The sequence below is a fragment of the Tasmannia lanceolata genome, unplaced genomic scaffold (genome assembly GCF_043159265.1).
Source record: "Tasmannia lanceolata isolate RefF3 unplaced genomic scaffold, GAP_Taslan_0.1 ptg000015l, whole genome shotgun sequence".
Taxonomy (NCBI): Eukaryota; Viridiplantae; Streptophyta; class Magnoliopsida; order Canellales; family Winteraceae; genus Tasmannia; species Tasmannia lanceolata.
Window position 1 is genome coordinate 45,544,580 of NW_027518692.1, and position 12,641 is coordinate 45,557,220.

The window sequence follows — 12,641 nt, forward strand, 5'->3', positions numbered from 1 at the left end:
TTGGTGTTTATTAATCATTTATACTTCTGCATGTTAAAAGAAGGGTTTTCCTAACGTGTCTCAAGGTGCTTTGGAAAAGAAATTTCACAATCAATTTTCACGTTGTCTGAGACTTTTACAAATGTTTTTTGGTTTTTCTATCAAAACATGTGTAAAATTTCATTTCCAAATCACCTTAACAAGTGCCCTAATTAGCAAAACCCAAAAAAATTTTACTATTGGATTTAGAGTGGTTTCATTCTTTATAGATACATTGTATTCATCGGAGAAATGGAATTTTCAACCCTTTGTTTGCCTTTTCCCTGAAACAATTTTCACTTATTTTCGGTTGTCTTCCTTGAAAATGAAGTCATGCATTTTCAGAAAAGACAAGGGGATATGGAAAAGCTGGGGTGTGAAAATATCATTTCTCTATGTATTTAGCACTGTTTCTTAGTCAGCTACGATGGCTTCATTCGTATGTCTATGCTACGCTGACGCCACTAATTTAACCCGTGAGTAGAGTGCACCAAGGAGAATTTTGTTCATTTTCTAGAAGATGCTAAAGTAACAGTCACTTCATTTTCACTCAAACGCTTCGACAGCAACTACATACCCTCTCGCTAAACAGGATTACTGTTAGACAATGTCATGGCCTGAAAGGCCCCACGTGGGATTCCATTCAAGTCTTGTGGGACCGGATAAATTGCACCCTTCTCATGTCATGACATGTTCTATTAGAGCCATCAGATGATGCATGATGGTGCCATTGAAACTTACAGTGTACAGCAATAGAAAGAATCCAAAGGGTCTGTTTGTATGGAGTGCGAATGCCGGAATAGGTAAGAGTTTCCCCTGTTGGTTGATAGGTAAAATGCATTTTAGAAGAATAAAAACAAGAAAATGTTCAAAGCACGACAAATTTTTAAATGACACTCTCATGTCTTCGTCCCCTTTTACGATCTACAGGACCCTTGGCTTCTTCCTGCCAAAAGGCCTTAAATTATTTGAAAAGGAAGAAAATACAAATTTTATATATGCAAAGTTTCAAAAAGGAGAATTTTCCCTTGCTTTTTCATGAATCTAAGATGGGTGAGAGAAACTTAAACGAGGAATGGTCTAAGATAGGTGAGAGAAACTGAAATGAGGAAAGCTAGACTGGAGGGCACCCTTGCAAAAAGCAGCTACAAGGCGCCTTAAGTGGACCATTTCACCAAAGTGAATTTTATTCGGTCTCCAGTCTCCACAAGTAAATGTGCATTTACTTGAAAAAATATAGTAGGACTTACTCCATTCGATGATAAATCATTCATTTGTTGTTCCCAACGTAAATAGGCCCTGCCCTAAAATTCATGTCTGTAGGATGATCCCTTCAAACTGTATAGAAACTACACATATCTTACCTATCAGAAAAAAAAACCCTACAGATATCAGAGGGGGTCGCATTACAAAAGTCTCTACAAATCAGAGGGTTATGATCATCCCACTGAGATTATTTCCGGGGGTATGCTTGAAAAATACCACATGAACGCATGCGGACACGGTATAAAACTCGATCCCAAACCATGTTAAGTGATATATTCGCCCCCTTTGTTTTCTAGGAGGGACTACAACCCCCTCTAGGGTAGTTATGGCTACTCTTTTACCCTAGAGAGTGCTGTCCCAAGTAAAAAAAAGGGGCAAATATATCATTTTACTCAAACCATTTAATTTATCATGTCAGGGGTCCGATCTAATCTCTGCTCAATGGAAATCCTCACTATCTGCCTTTGGTTGTTTTCCTTTTAACACTTATAATATTGAACGCCTTGTAAAGGGTACCACGACATGTTTAATAAATAAACTTGGGGGGACACATTTAAAAAAAAAAAAAAAAACTGGTATGAGAAGGGATATAGACCTCCCAATAATGAAAGAGAATTTGAAGGAGTTGGCAGACAGAATCCATCTTTTGTTTCTTTTACGACTACTTTCTCTTTTCTAATGGTATCCTGTTTTTTTTAGTCTTTTTTATCGTCTACTTGATCGTTGCCCTACGTCCTGCATGACGCCTTACCATTGTATTATTTAAAACGCCTGAGAGAGAGAGAGAGAGAGAGAGAGAGAGAGAGAGAGAGAGAGAGAGAGGCCCAAAAAGCTCCAAAAGTTCCAAAAAGCCCAAAAGTTTATGCACTTTAATAAAAGTGCATACGACTGTGTTATTAGGAAAACATATACATTTCCCCCAACTCTATTCCACACATTTGCCTTGCCGAATTATTCCTGATTCCAAACTTTGTAGCTATAGAGCTGAAAACCAAAGGTGAGAGTGAGACCCATCTATGCACTGATCCAGACCATTCATCTATAAGACCCAACCTATTGAATGATCCAAACCATTCAATGGGTTAGGCAAAACCTATTGAATTAACTAAGTCATTCATATGTCAGGCCCCACAAGTCATTGATGCAACCAAACCTCAATGTAGAAAGCCCCACAACTTATGCAACAAATGCTAAAGGGTAACCTGGTCCCGAATGAATCAGTCGTTAGTCCTGACTTTACAAAACAGAGCACACATTGTCATGCGCATCCCTGAAGCTTTATATGTATTTATGCATATGTGACTATGTGAACATCTAACTAATCGAATTTATTATTGGGGCAGTGATAAATTCACCCCCTTCTATGATGAATTCACCTCTTATTTTTCAAAATGGACTGTACAAGCCACACCATAGGATGATCCAAACCGGCCATCTGGTGGGACACAACGTAATTGGGTTTTGCCCCAAAATCATTACCAAAGGATGATCCAAACAGCCCATCTGATGGGCCCCAACGTAAATAGGTGTTGCCCCAAAATCATTACCATAAGATGATTCTAACCCTCCGATCTAAAGAGGGACTCACATTATGGAAACTTCTATAGGTCGGACAGTTGGGGAAATGATTTTTGGGGCACATCCTATTTACATTGTGGCCGATCAAATGGACGGTTTGGATCATCCTCTGGTGTGGGTTGTACCGTACATTTTGACAAAATAAGGGGTGAATTTGGTAGGGACTATGAGAGAAGGCATTTCTCAAGCCAGCTGTTGAATGAGAGACCAGCAGCCAACTCAGATGACTTAAATAAATAAGACAAAATCTGTTGAAAAGTGATCCTATGTGGCTGCTCTCTCATGCAACATCGGGCTATGAAAATGCCTTCTGCGATGGTCCTTAGCAAATCAAGTGGTCTGTCGTTACTTGGATTCTGTTTAGTACACTGTTTTTGCGTAGGTGTGTAGTACACTTCATGACACTCATGACATGTATGAGCATATATGTATGTATATAAATACAACGAAGGAAAAACAAAGGTTGAGAGAAAGAAAGAGGGAAAGAAAGAGATGTATGCAGAAGCGGGGCTTCCCTTCTCTTACTTCCAGACATTCTCTCACGAAATACAACATTTCCAGGATTTTTGTCGTATCAAAACAAATGTTAGGGTATTACATTCCTCAATTCCTTTTCACCCTTTGTAATTCCTCATTTATTTCAATCGATTCTTTTACCGACTTATTGTCGTCCGATTTATGTTTTTTTTTTTTTAATCTCTTCCATTGTTCTTTTCCTTTTAACACTTTTCTTAAGCGGAACCCTGTATATTGTTTTTTCCCCTGTCTATTGTCTTTCTGTTCTTTTCTTCTTTTTTTTCTTTTTTTTTTTACTTTTCAATTTATGATTTTTTTTCCATTATCAACGCTTTTCGAAGTTAATTACTGAAAATTCTGCTCTTTGTTGTTATTTTCTTGCTGGATTTAAAAAGAGGGAAAATGATAATTATCTTTTTTTTTAAAAAAAAATCTAAAATTGAGAAAAAAAGGAGAGAAGGAAAAGCGAAAAAGGTTTTCTTTCTTTCTTTCTTTTCATTATCTTTTTTTGGTATCGAATTTCCTTTTTCTTTTGTGAAGAAAAATCTACTCAAAGAGATGCAGAATGCTGTTGACTGATTAAAATGGCAAAAATACCCTCCTGACTATTCATATTTGACCAAAATAGCTTTTTCGTTTTTCTTTTTGGTGATTTTTACCCATTTTTATAATACTATAAGCTGCAAGTTAATTTATTTAATTATGAGCTTAAGAAGGTGATATATGTAAAAATAATGGTTCTTGAAATAAGGACTATTCTTCTTGTGATAGACTTTCAATTGAATGATATTCTTTTTAGGCATTTCCTCTGTGTTTTGTAAACTTGTGATTCATAGATGCTTTGGGTCATAAAGTAGCTTATTTTCCTACTAGGAGCCAGCAATCAGTGGTTGTCATAATCTGAAACCAATAGTGCCTAAGATACTGTTGATTAAGACTATGACTACTGATTGTGCGTGCCAAACCACTTATTGGACTCAAATAATAAGAGTAAAAATAGGTAGGGGTAGACCGAAAACAACTTGCGTAGAAACTGTGAGGAATGACTTGAGGGCTAGGAGCATAATAGAGAACATGACCTTGGATAGGATAGAATGGAAGAAAATGATCCATGTAGACGAACCCAACTAGTGTTAGGATTAGACTTAGTCAATTTGAGCCGGGTAGATCCGTTCACTTTCTCCATGAAAATTCTCTAAAGGATTCATTAGCCGACCCCAACTAGTTTGGGACAAAGGCTTAGTTGAGTTGAGCTGAGTTTGAGTCCAATAATATGTTTGGAACTCACAATTGGTCCTGTTCGTTTGAGATTATGACAATGGATGGTGAGCCCTCAAACCGATTATTGGGTGATGGAATGCTGGTTTAATGGGGGAAAACTGAAAATTAAAAATCATTCTAAATACGAAATTTAATAAAAACAAAAAACATCAATTATTGAGATATTTTAGGGTAAAAAAAGAAGAGAAATAATGTGTCCACCTCATTGTTTGAGCAAAAGGGTGTGGAAACGCTTGAAAAGGGGCTACAAATATCATTTCCTAAAATAAAAACAAAATCGCAATAATTTTGAAAATTCTCAGGATAATTGATGATTTGATGGTTCTTGTTGTTTTATGAAAAAAAGGAAAATTACATTTACACCCCCTCTAGTTTCTGACACATTCAACTCTAACTCTGACTTTCAAAACGTGACAAGTACACCCCCTCCGTCAACAGTCCGTCAGTTTAACCTCACAGAAAGATTGAAACTAACCATGGTTAATATTTTGAGGACAGAAATACCCTCATTTGCAGAGGGATTAGGGTTACGCCATTTCCCACCGCCGCCGTCGCACCTTCAGCCATCGCCGCCGTTGCCACCTTCGGCTACCGACGTCACCTCCACCACAATGAAACCCCACCCCATGGTTACATCAAACCCACATTTCAAGAAAAAAACATTGATAAAAACAAAAAAAAGCCCTAAAATATTAGGGTTTATGTGCAAATCATGATAATGGTGTGAATGAAGACAAATAAAAGTCCTAAATCGAGGGTTTATGTTGATAAATAAACAAGGGTTTGAATCAAACCCTAATTTTCACTTTTCATGTCTGAAAACCCTAATTTTCAGTTGGGGAAGAAGAGGGCATTTTGGTCATTTTCGCCTCGCTGTCTACTCCGTCATGTTAAAAAAACTTCAAGGGGTGTACTTGTCACGTTTTGAAAGTCAGGGTTAGAGTTGAATTTGTCAGAAACTAGAGGGGGTGTATCTGTATTTCCCCCCCAAAAAAGGAGTGAAAAAGTCACAAAATTTTGAAAAGGTCAGATATATTTGTGACTATGCTCTGAACTTCAAATTTTAGTATTTCATATGTTAGTTGAGAGCTTAGTTATAAAATCCGATCCGGGCGTTTCATTTTGTTCTAGAATTCTGGTGCTATGGAGATTCTGAAAAAGAACCTAGGATTGTTTTGAAAAAAATATGTATATAGTGTTGTATAGATGCCTTGTATTCTTGCAACACCTTCGATGGAATATTTAATTTTCGGTTTCGGCTAGGTGGGTAATTCTGAAATTCTTGATGCAGTGACATTAATATTTATGCCACGTATTAAGGTTATGGGTGTGAGGTTTTGGGGCATTTTCTTGCTTGAGAGAGTGAAGAAAAGAGATTTTATAATCCTAATCGAAATAATGAAACTCTCTTCTCCCATTAATGCTGGCATAGTGTGGAACGACATAAATCTTGTGTTTCTTTCTTCGTGTGTTTTCTTGTATCTCATATGTCGTTGGCTGCACATTGAGTTGTTTCTTGTAGTTGTATCTCATATGTGATTGGTTGCACATCTTGTTTGATCTTGTCTTAAGAGAGATATCTTGACTTTCAACATATAGGAAAAAGTTACAAAAAGTTGTGAACTTGAGGGAGTTTTAAGAATGAATGACCATAATTTAAGGAACAAAGGGGTCGGAACAAACAAGAATTCTCTCCATAAACTTTTGTTTTGCATTTTTTTGTTCTTCTTAAGTTCAGAATGAAACGAAATGGAACTGATATCTACGCTTGAGATCATTTTGAGGGGATTAATCACCACAGGCCACTGCTCAAATTGCCTCTTGTAAATAAGAGCGAAGCATCTAGAATTGATGCATATACTATAATTGGAGTTTGCTAAAATTAGATGTATTAATGAAAAAGATATGGAAGAACTGTCCAATCTTAATCAAATTATGCTTGCTCCAAAGCCTTTTGGAGGATTTCCTAATTTGTGCTTCTATGCTATCTTGCTGAATCATGGAGTTTCTTCAAAGCCCTCATTGAGCAGATATTTTACATGCACAGTATGGAAACTCCGATCTTCTGCCTTTGTGGCTATAAGTTCTGCAAGATTTGATAAAGACTACATAGCACAAATTTATAGTCAATACCATAATTCGTGGACAATTGTTTTGCTACTAGGTGTTCCTTTTTAAGCTTGATTTCTCCTATTTATTTATATCTGTAGTTGTATGGAACCCTTGCCACATAATGTTGATCAATGCAGCCAAAGGCATGAATGCCCTAATTTTGGTTTGACCATTTAGTGGAAGGCACACCTTAATATAAGATGCATATTATCCTATGACATTATTCGTGATGTGAAGAATTGGAAAAACAGAGGGTTTTTTCGTCCTTATTACAAGATGTATTAGCATTCTATGACTTTATTCTTGATGTGAGGAGGAATGAAAAAAGAGGTATCTGATGACATTATTCTTGACGTGAGGAAATGAAAAAACAGACTTTTTTTCGTCCTGCATACAAGATCCATAGGCATTCTACGACTTTATTCTTGACATGAGAAATGGAAAAAAAACAGAGGTTTTTCATTTTCCTTTACACTATTTCTATGTTTTCTTATGATTTTCTATAACTTTTATACATTTAGCTATTATAAAACAAGATCTTGATTTTTTTCCGAATCCAAAATATAATTCTAAAGTGATCCAAGGGAATGGAGAAAGACAGATCCAAATCCTCAGTACTAACAGCCTAGTATAATGGGTTAGAAATCCACCAATTTAGTCCACCATCTCTCCCAATTACAAAAGTATAATTCATATGTGACTTTTAAAGTAAAGAGTGATATGTAGGTATGCATGCATATATCTGTCTAAATTGTATGTACACTAACATTTGAACTTCTCTGTGTTCTTATATAGAGCAACGTACTCCAGACGTTCACTGTGGCAGAATATGACCCGGGAGAAGAAGGGGATCTATTCAAAGCTCCGGAATCTATTATAGAGGAACCGGAATTTGGGCTTGATTCCATGGCTGCTGCCATTTCCATGATTTCCGGTGGTGAAAATGTTATCTCAGCACAGGCAATCAAGGTCACTGACATCGAATCAATTCAAAACGACCATCTTTTGAACGAGGTCTTCTATGGGTGCAAGAATGAGCTATTGGAAAAATCAGCTTTAGAAGAACCTCTATCTGAGATTTTAGATGCTATGATTCCTACACAGATGGAGGATTTCTCTGCTGAGCAAGATCAGTTAATTTTGGAGGGGGCAATGCTGAAAAGTGTTTGCGCTGGATGTTTGACGTCAATGGAATGGATTAGTGGGGGTGCAATGAGACCAAACTTTATTGATTTTCATGGAATGGATCTAGGAATTGATTTGGGAATGAGGAGGGCATTCAGCGAGGGAGATATTCAGGTCAGAATAATTTTACTTCTAACTGCAATTCTTTTCTCTTTATTTACTACCATTGCTGACAAGAATAAATTCATATTATGGAAACAATAGAGAGCACCTCCGTCACAACTTAGTCACACAAAAAGTGAACTGTGTTTTGTTTTTTAATCTCTAACCTTCCTTAAATATTGTAAGGCTGAATTCGATAAAACTGAGCTTTGACCCAATGGAGCTTAGAAAAGCTCGAGAATAGAATCAGGGAACAAGTTTCCAATATTCATTTTCTTAGAAGGGATTTGGTTACCCATTTTTAAAAATTCAGAAAAGAAAGAAAACACAAAGCAGAAGAAAATCAAATGACGAATAATTCCCACACCATAAGGTATTTTTTTGCCCAAATTTCATTGAATGGTTGTCATTGTTCAGTATACATAAGAAATTAACCACAGTATACACTGCTTTCAATAGAGGTTTTACAAGGCTAAAAGGTTTTTGAATATGCTAATGGAGACATCATTTTGATGTTTGGGGATGTAGTGAGACATTTGGAAACTTCAAAACATCAACCTTTGAGTATATCCTCGGTTTGCCTTAAATTCTCAAGATTGTTGGCCATTAGTTTGTAGAACAATTTTAAGATTGCTGCTACAATATCTCAGTAGGATGATGGTGCTTTTTTGGAAAATAGAACTCATGGTGCTAAGGTATTGGATTTTAAAAGCCGAACTATACTCAGATTTCCCTCCAAAATTTGGTCTACTCTCCCAGAATTCAGTGACTGCAGTTGTTTACCCTCATAATTTTATTTACCCATGTAATAGTACACTTACTAAGAGATCTTTAGATTTTCTGGTAATTTCCAGAGGATGTTGGCGGTCATTGATTTTGAGTTTTTCTGACAGAATCTTTGTAATGGTGACACGACCCTTGTACATTCTCCCTTCGAGCGGTTATTAGCCATCGGCAATGACACGATTGAAGAACGCAGGCAAAGGCTTTCGAGATACAGGAAAAAGAAGACAGAGAGGAATTTTGGCAGGAAAATAAAGGTAATAAGTAACTACCAAGCTTTCCATAGCCTTTGAAGCGATCATTTCAGCTAAGTTGTCTCCATTCTGTTGATAGTTTTGTCATTTCCTCTACCTCGTTGAGTTGTTAAAGTTTCCTTATGGAATATGGAACCCAATCCTTAAAATAATCATATTTGACAGCCTCTGTGTATTGCCATGTCTGTTCATATCTACTCATGCATGGTTGTTAGCTGTTAAAGCTCTGCTGAGCTAGACCCGGGCGGGGTTGGCACGTCGGCTACCGTCATGGGTTTGCTCCCCATAGACGCGAGTTCGAGCCCCCTCGGAGTTAGCCGATGCACTATGGGTGATTGCATGTCCTGGCCTAAAATGGGGTGGGGATACCCTATGCCATAAAAAAAAAAAAAAAACTCTGCTGAGCTAGTGTTGAAAATGTCACATCCCCACACACTTAACTTTTTCAGCCACTTTGGATGATCTCCTCACTCCTGCCCCTCTCAGTTCTCTCTCCCTCTCCCACCCTCCTTTCCCGTCCTACTGCTCGATAAACTAATATTCCATGAAAAAAAATTTCATGGTTGCCAAACATTGCATTGAAGTCAAAGATATGATTTCACACTCTTGTAAAGCAGTTTTCAAGTCCATGTAATATTTTGAAAATTTAACCAGGCAATCATTTTATTTGCCAATTCTGTAAAATTCGCCAACCAAATTGAGCCTTTCCCTGTGAAAATCTGAGAAATATTTTACACCCACATTGAGCCTTCATTTTTTTCTACCCTGCCTGTGCTGTTATTTACCTCTGCTTTTACTCTTTCCTCTCTGTTCTCATTTGACATTTTCTCAACATAATTTGAAGCTGATTGATCTAGTTGATTGACAACAAGTATGGTGGCACTGTCTTTTCCAGTATGCTTGCAGGAAAGCTTTAGCCGACACTCAGCCGAGGGTCCGAGGAAGGTTTGCAAGAACTGAAGAAGCTGACTTCTCAAACTCATCCAAGCAAAACGTTAATACTTAACTTCAAGGTAGGTCAAATTAGCTCAGAGGAGGGAGTGTCTATATCAAATTGTGAAGGAAGTCACAAGGGCAAACAAACCACTTCAGATTAACCAGAAGCATATCACATATCCCTTATTGCCTGAAAAATGCTACCTGTGTAAATCGATCACTACTCAGTTGTAATAATAGTAATTAACCAGAAGCATATCACATATCCCTTTTTGCTTGAAAATGCTACCTCTTTCTTGTAATAATCGGAGAGAACATAGAAACTGTAATGAGGTTAGTTGGTAGTTGGTTATTATTGTATATACTCAAATATTTGTTCAACACCCTCTGAAATGCTAAAATCATTCGTCCTAAAGATTTAGGAATGTTGGATGCACAAGTGATGCAACTCATTCCTACACATGACAAATCTTGATATGGAGATGTCGAGGCTAGCCCCATCTAATCTAAGCGCCAGTAGATCGAGAATTTATCACTTTAGTCACGGGTTATTCATTTTTCTTTTAACAGACACTAGTTAAGAAAGGCATGTGCAATGGACTTTAAGTTATGAAGGTGAAAAAGGTTAACAGTGAGTTTGATTTTAAATTTTAAAAAAATCATGTGATGGCAAAACAAGGATTTTATCCTTAAAATCTCTCTATAAACAAAACTGTTCCACACCGTAAGATTAAACTATGTTTCGAATCCAATCTGTTTCGCACCATAAGAGAGGAGTGATCAGTTTGATTGGATCTTTTCTGTTGAGACCCGGGTAGAACTCACTAGCCGTTGACGGGGAGCGTGCCCAAGTCCTTATAAGCCCATCCACATCCACTCACCTTTTGGATGGGGGATCTTTGCTTTTGCGTGGAACACCCAACAATCTCCCCTTCCATGCGGAAGCAATGTGGACAATCTTGCCTCCACCTGGGAACTACGTGATCTTTCCTGAGGCTCCGTTCACTTGTTTTCTCGGGAAAGGAAAAGAAAAGGTTTTCCGGGAATCTGACGTGGCATTAGGAAAATAAATCCAGGGAAACTGTGTAGGAAAAGGCTTCCCGCGCCTGTTCACATTCGCAGGAAAAGGTTTCCCGAGAAACTGCTTGCCCACCTTTTTTACTAGTTTTTCCGGAAAAGCAAATTCGACCAAAATAGTGGGATTTTATTTCCCAAACTTGTGAGAAAGGAGACATTTCCACATCATTTTTGGTAATTTCCATGTCATTATTTGACATTTTCCACCTATGCTTGTTACTTTCTCAGGAAAACAAGTGAACACCAAAATTCTGTCTTGTCAAGGAAAAAAGAGGCTGTTTTCCAGGGATTTGCTTTCCCGGTAACGTAAGTGAACAGAGCCTGAGGGATTTTTTTCATCCTACGTGGTTACCGAGATCTTTCCCGAGCATTTTTCCGTTCTCAGAGGCACACCGGAGGTACCATGCCACAACTATGATACCACTTGTTGAAAATACGAAATCAAAAGCGCAAGAAGCAAAACCCACACACAACAAGGGAAGAGAGGGAAATTTTTCTTTGAATATTATAATGGAAATTCTGATGTACGGAAAACTGTTACTGATTTTGCCCCAAGCCAACACGAACCCGACCCGAGCTTGGACGGTTTGGGTTATTTGAAGGTGGGCTGGGTTGGGCTTATGGGCTATGATTGACATTGGGTCGGGTTGAGGTTGAGGTAATGCAACGGCAGAGATAAATCGACTCCCAAATATCTTAAAGCTACACACATGGGGAGCTAGGGACCATAACAGAAGGCATTTCGGCGGATGTTGCATGAGAAATTAGCCACGTAGTCTCACTTTTCAACAGATTTTGTCATATTAATTTAAGGAAAATGATATCTGGCCAGAGTGTTTTGATAAACATGCGCTCCACTTGTTTATGGTGTAGTATTTAAAGGGATATCAAAAGCTCTTAAAGCCCTTCAAATACAACAGGAGCCCATGTTTATCGATTCAAAACACTCTGGAGCAAATATCATTTCCCTAATTTTAATTCATCTGATGTCTCTCATGCAACAGCCGGTCCGAATGCCTTTTGCGATTGTCCCTAGCAAATCCCTCCCTAAAAAGTTTCATACAGCTGTTCTATTTTTGAATTGTTATCTTTTTGGCCCTCCCTCTACACGTGACAGAAGGTAACGTCTCTCTCTCTCTCTCTCTCTCTCTCTCTCTCTCTCTCTCTCTCTCTCTCTCTCTCTCTCTCTAGAGTCCTGACATGGATGGGGTTTCTTTGTTGGTAACATGGTTTAAAATACCGGTTTCGGTCCCTGGGAAAACCGAAATTTCGGTCGAAATTTAAAAGAGTATTTAATTAATTTTGAAATTCTGAAATTTCGGAATGAAATTCCATCGAAAAATGGGATTTCGGGAAATTTCGGAATTCAATTTCGGTTTCGGTCCCCATTGAAATCCGAAATTTAAAACCATGGTTGGTAAGTAAAAAAAATAACCGATCAAAAAACAGTAAAAAGAAAATAAAAGCTTCCAGTTCTGTCTTCGCTATTTGATATTTCCACCCCATCGATCCACGCGGATGGCCCACCCACTG

General features: G+C 37.8%; 1 protein-coding gene across 1 annotated transcript; it reads left to right on the plus strand.

Annotated features, from left to right (window-relative positions):
* The first annotated feature begins 3,279 nt into the window (after positions 1–3,279).
* LOC143846232 (uncharacterized) lies at positions 3,280–10,412 on the plus strand. Its single transcript, XM_077354659.1, has 4 exons — positions 3,280–3,453; positions 7,567–8,070; positions 8,952–9,098; positions 9,991–10,412. The coding sequence occupies exons 1-4, from the start codon at positions 3,289–3,291 to the stop codon at positions 10,099–10,101; spliced, it is 927 nt and encodes a 308-aa protein (XP_077210774.1). The 5' UTR covers positions 3,280–3,288; the 3' UTR covers positions 10,102–10,412.
* Positions 10,413–12,641: the final 2,229 nt, after the last annotated feature.

Bases quoted from the DNA above. Each gene is read 5' to 3' on its own strand.
- LOC143846232 (XM_077354659.1), top strand. From the start codon at position 3,289: ATGTATGTATATAAATACAACGAAGGAAAAACAAAGGTTGAGAGAAAG. The intron at 3,454-7,566 runs GTATTACATTCC...GTTCTTATATAG, and splicing joins GTATCAAAACAAATGTTAGG to AGCAACGTACTCCAGACGTT. The intron at 8,071-8,951 runs GTCAGAATAATT...TTTTTCTGACAG, and splicing joins TCAGCGAGGGAGATATTCAG to AATCTTTGTAATGGTGACAC.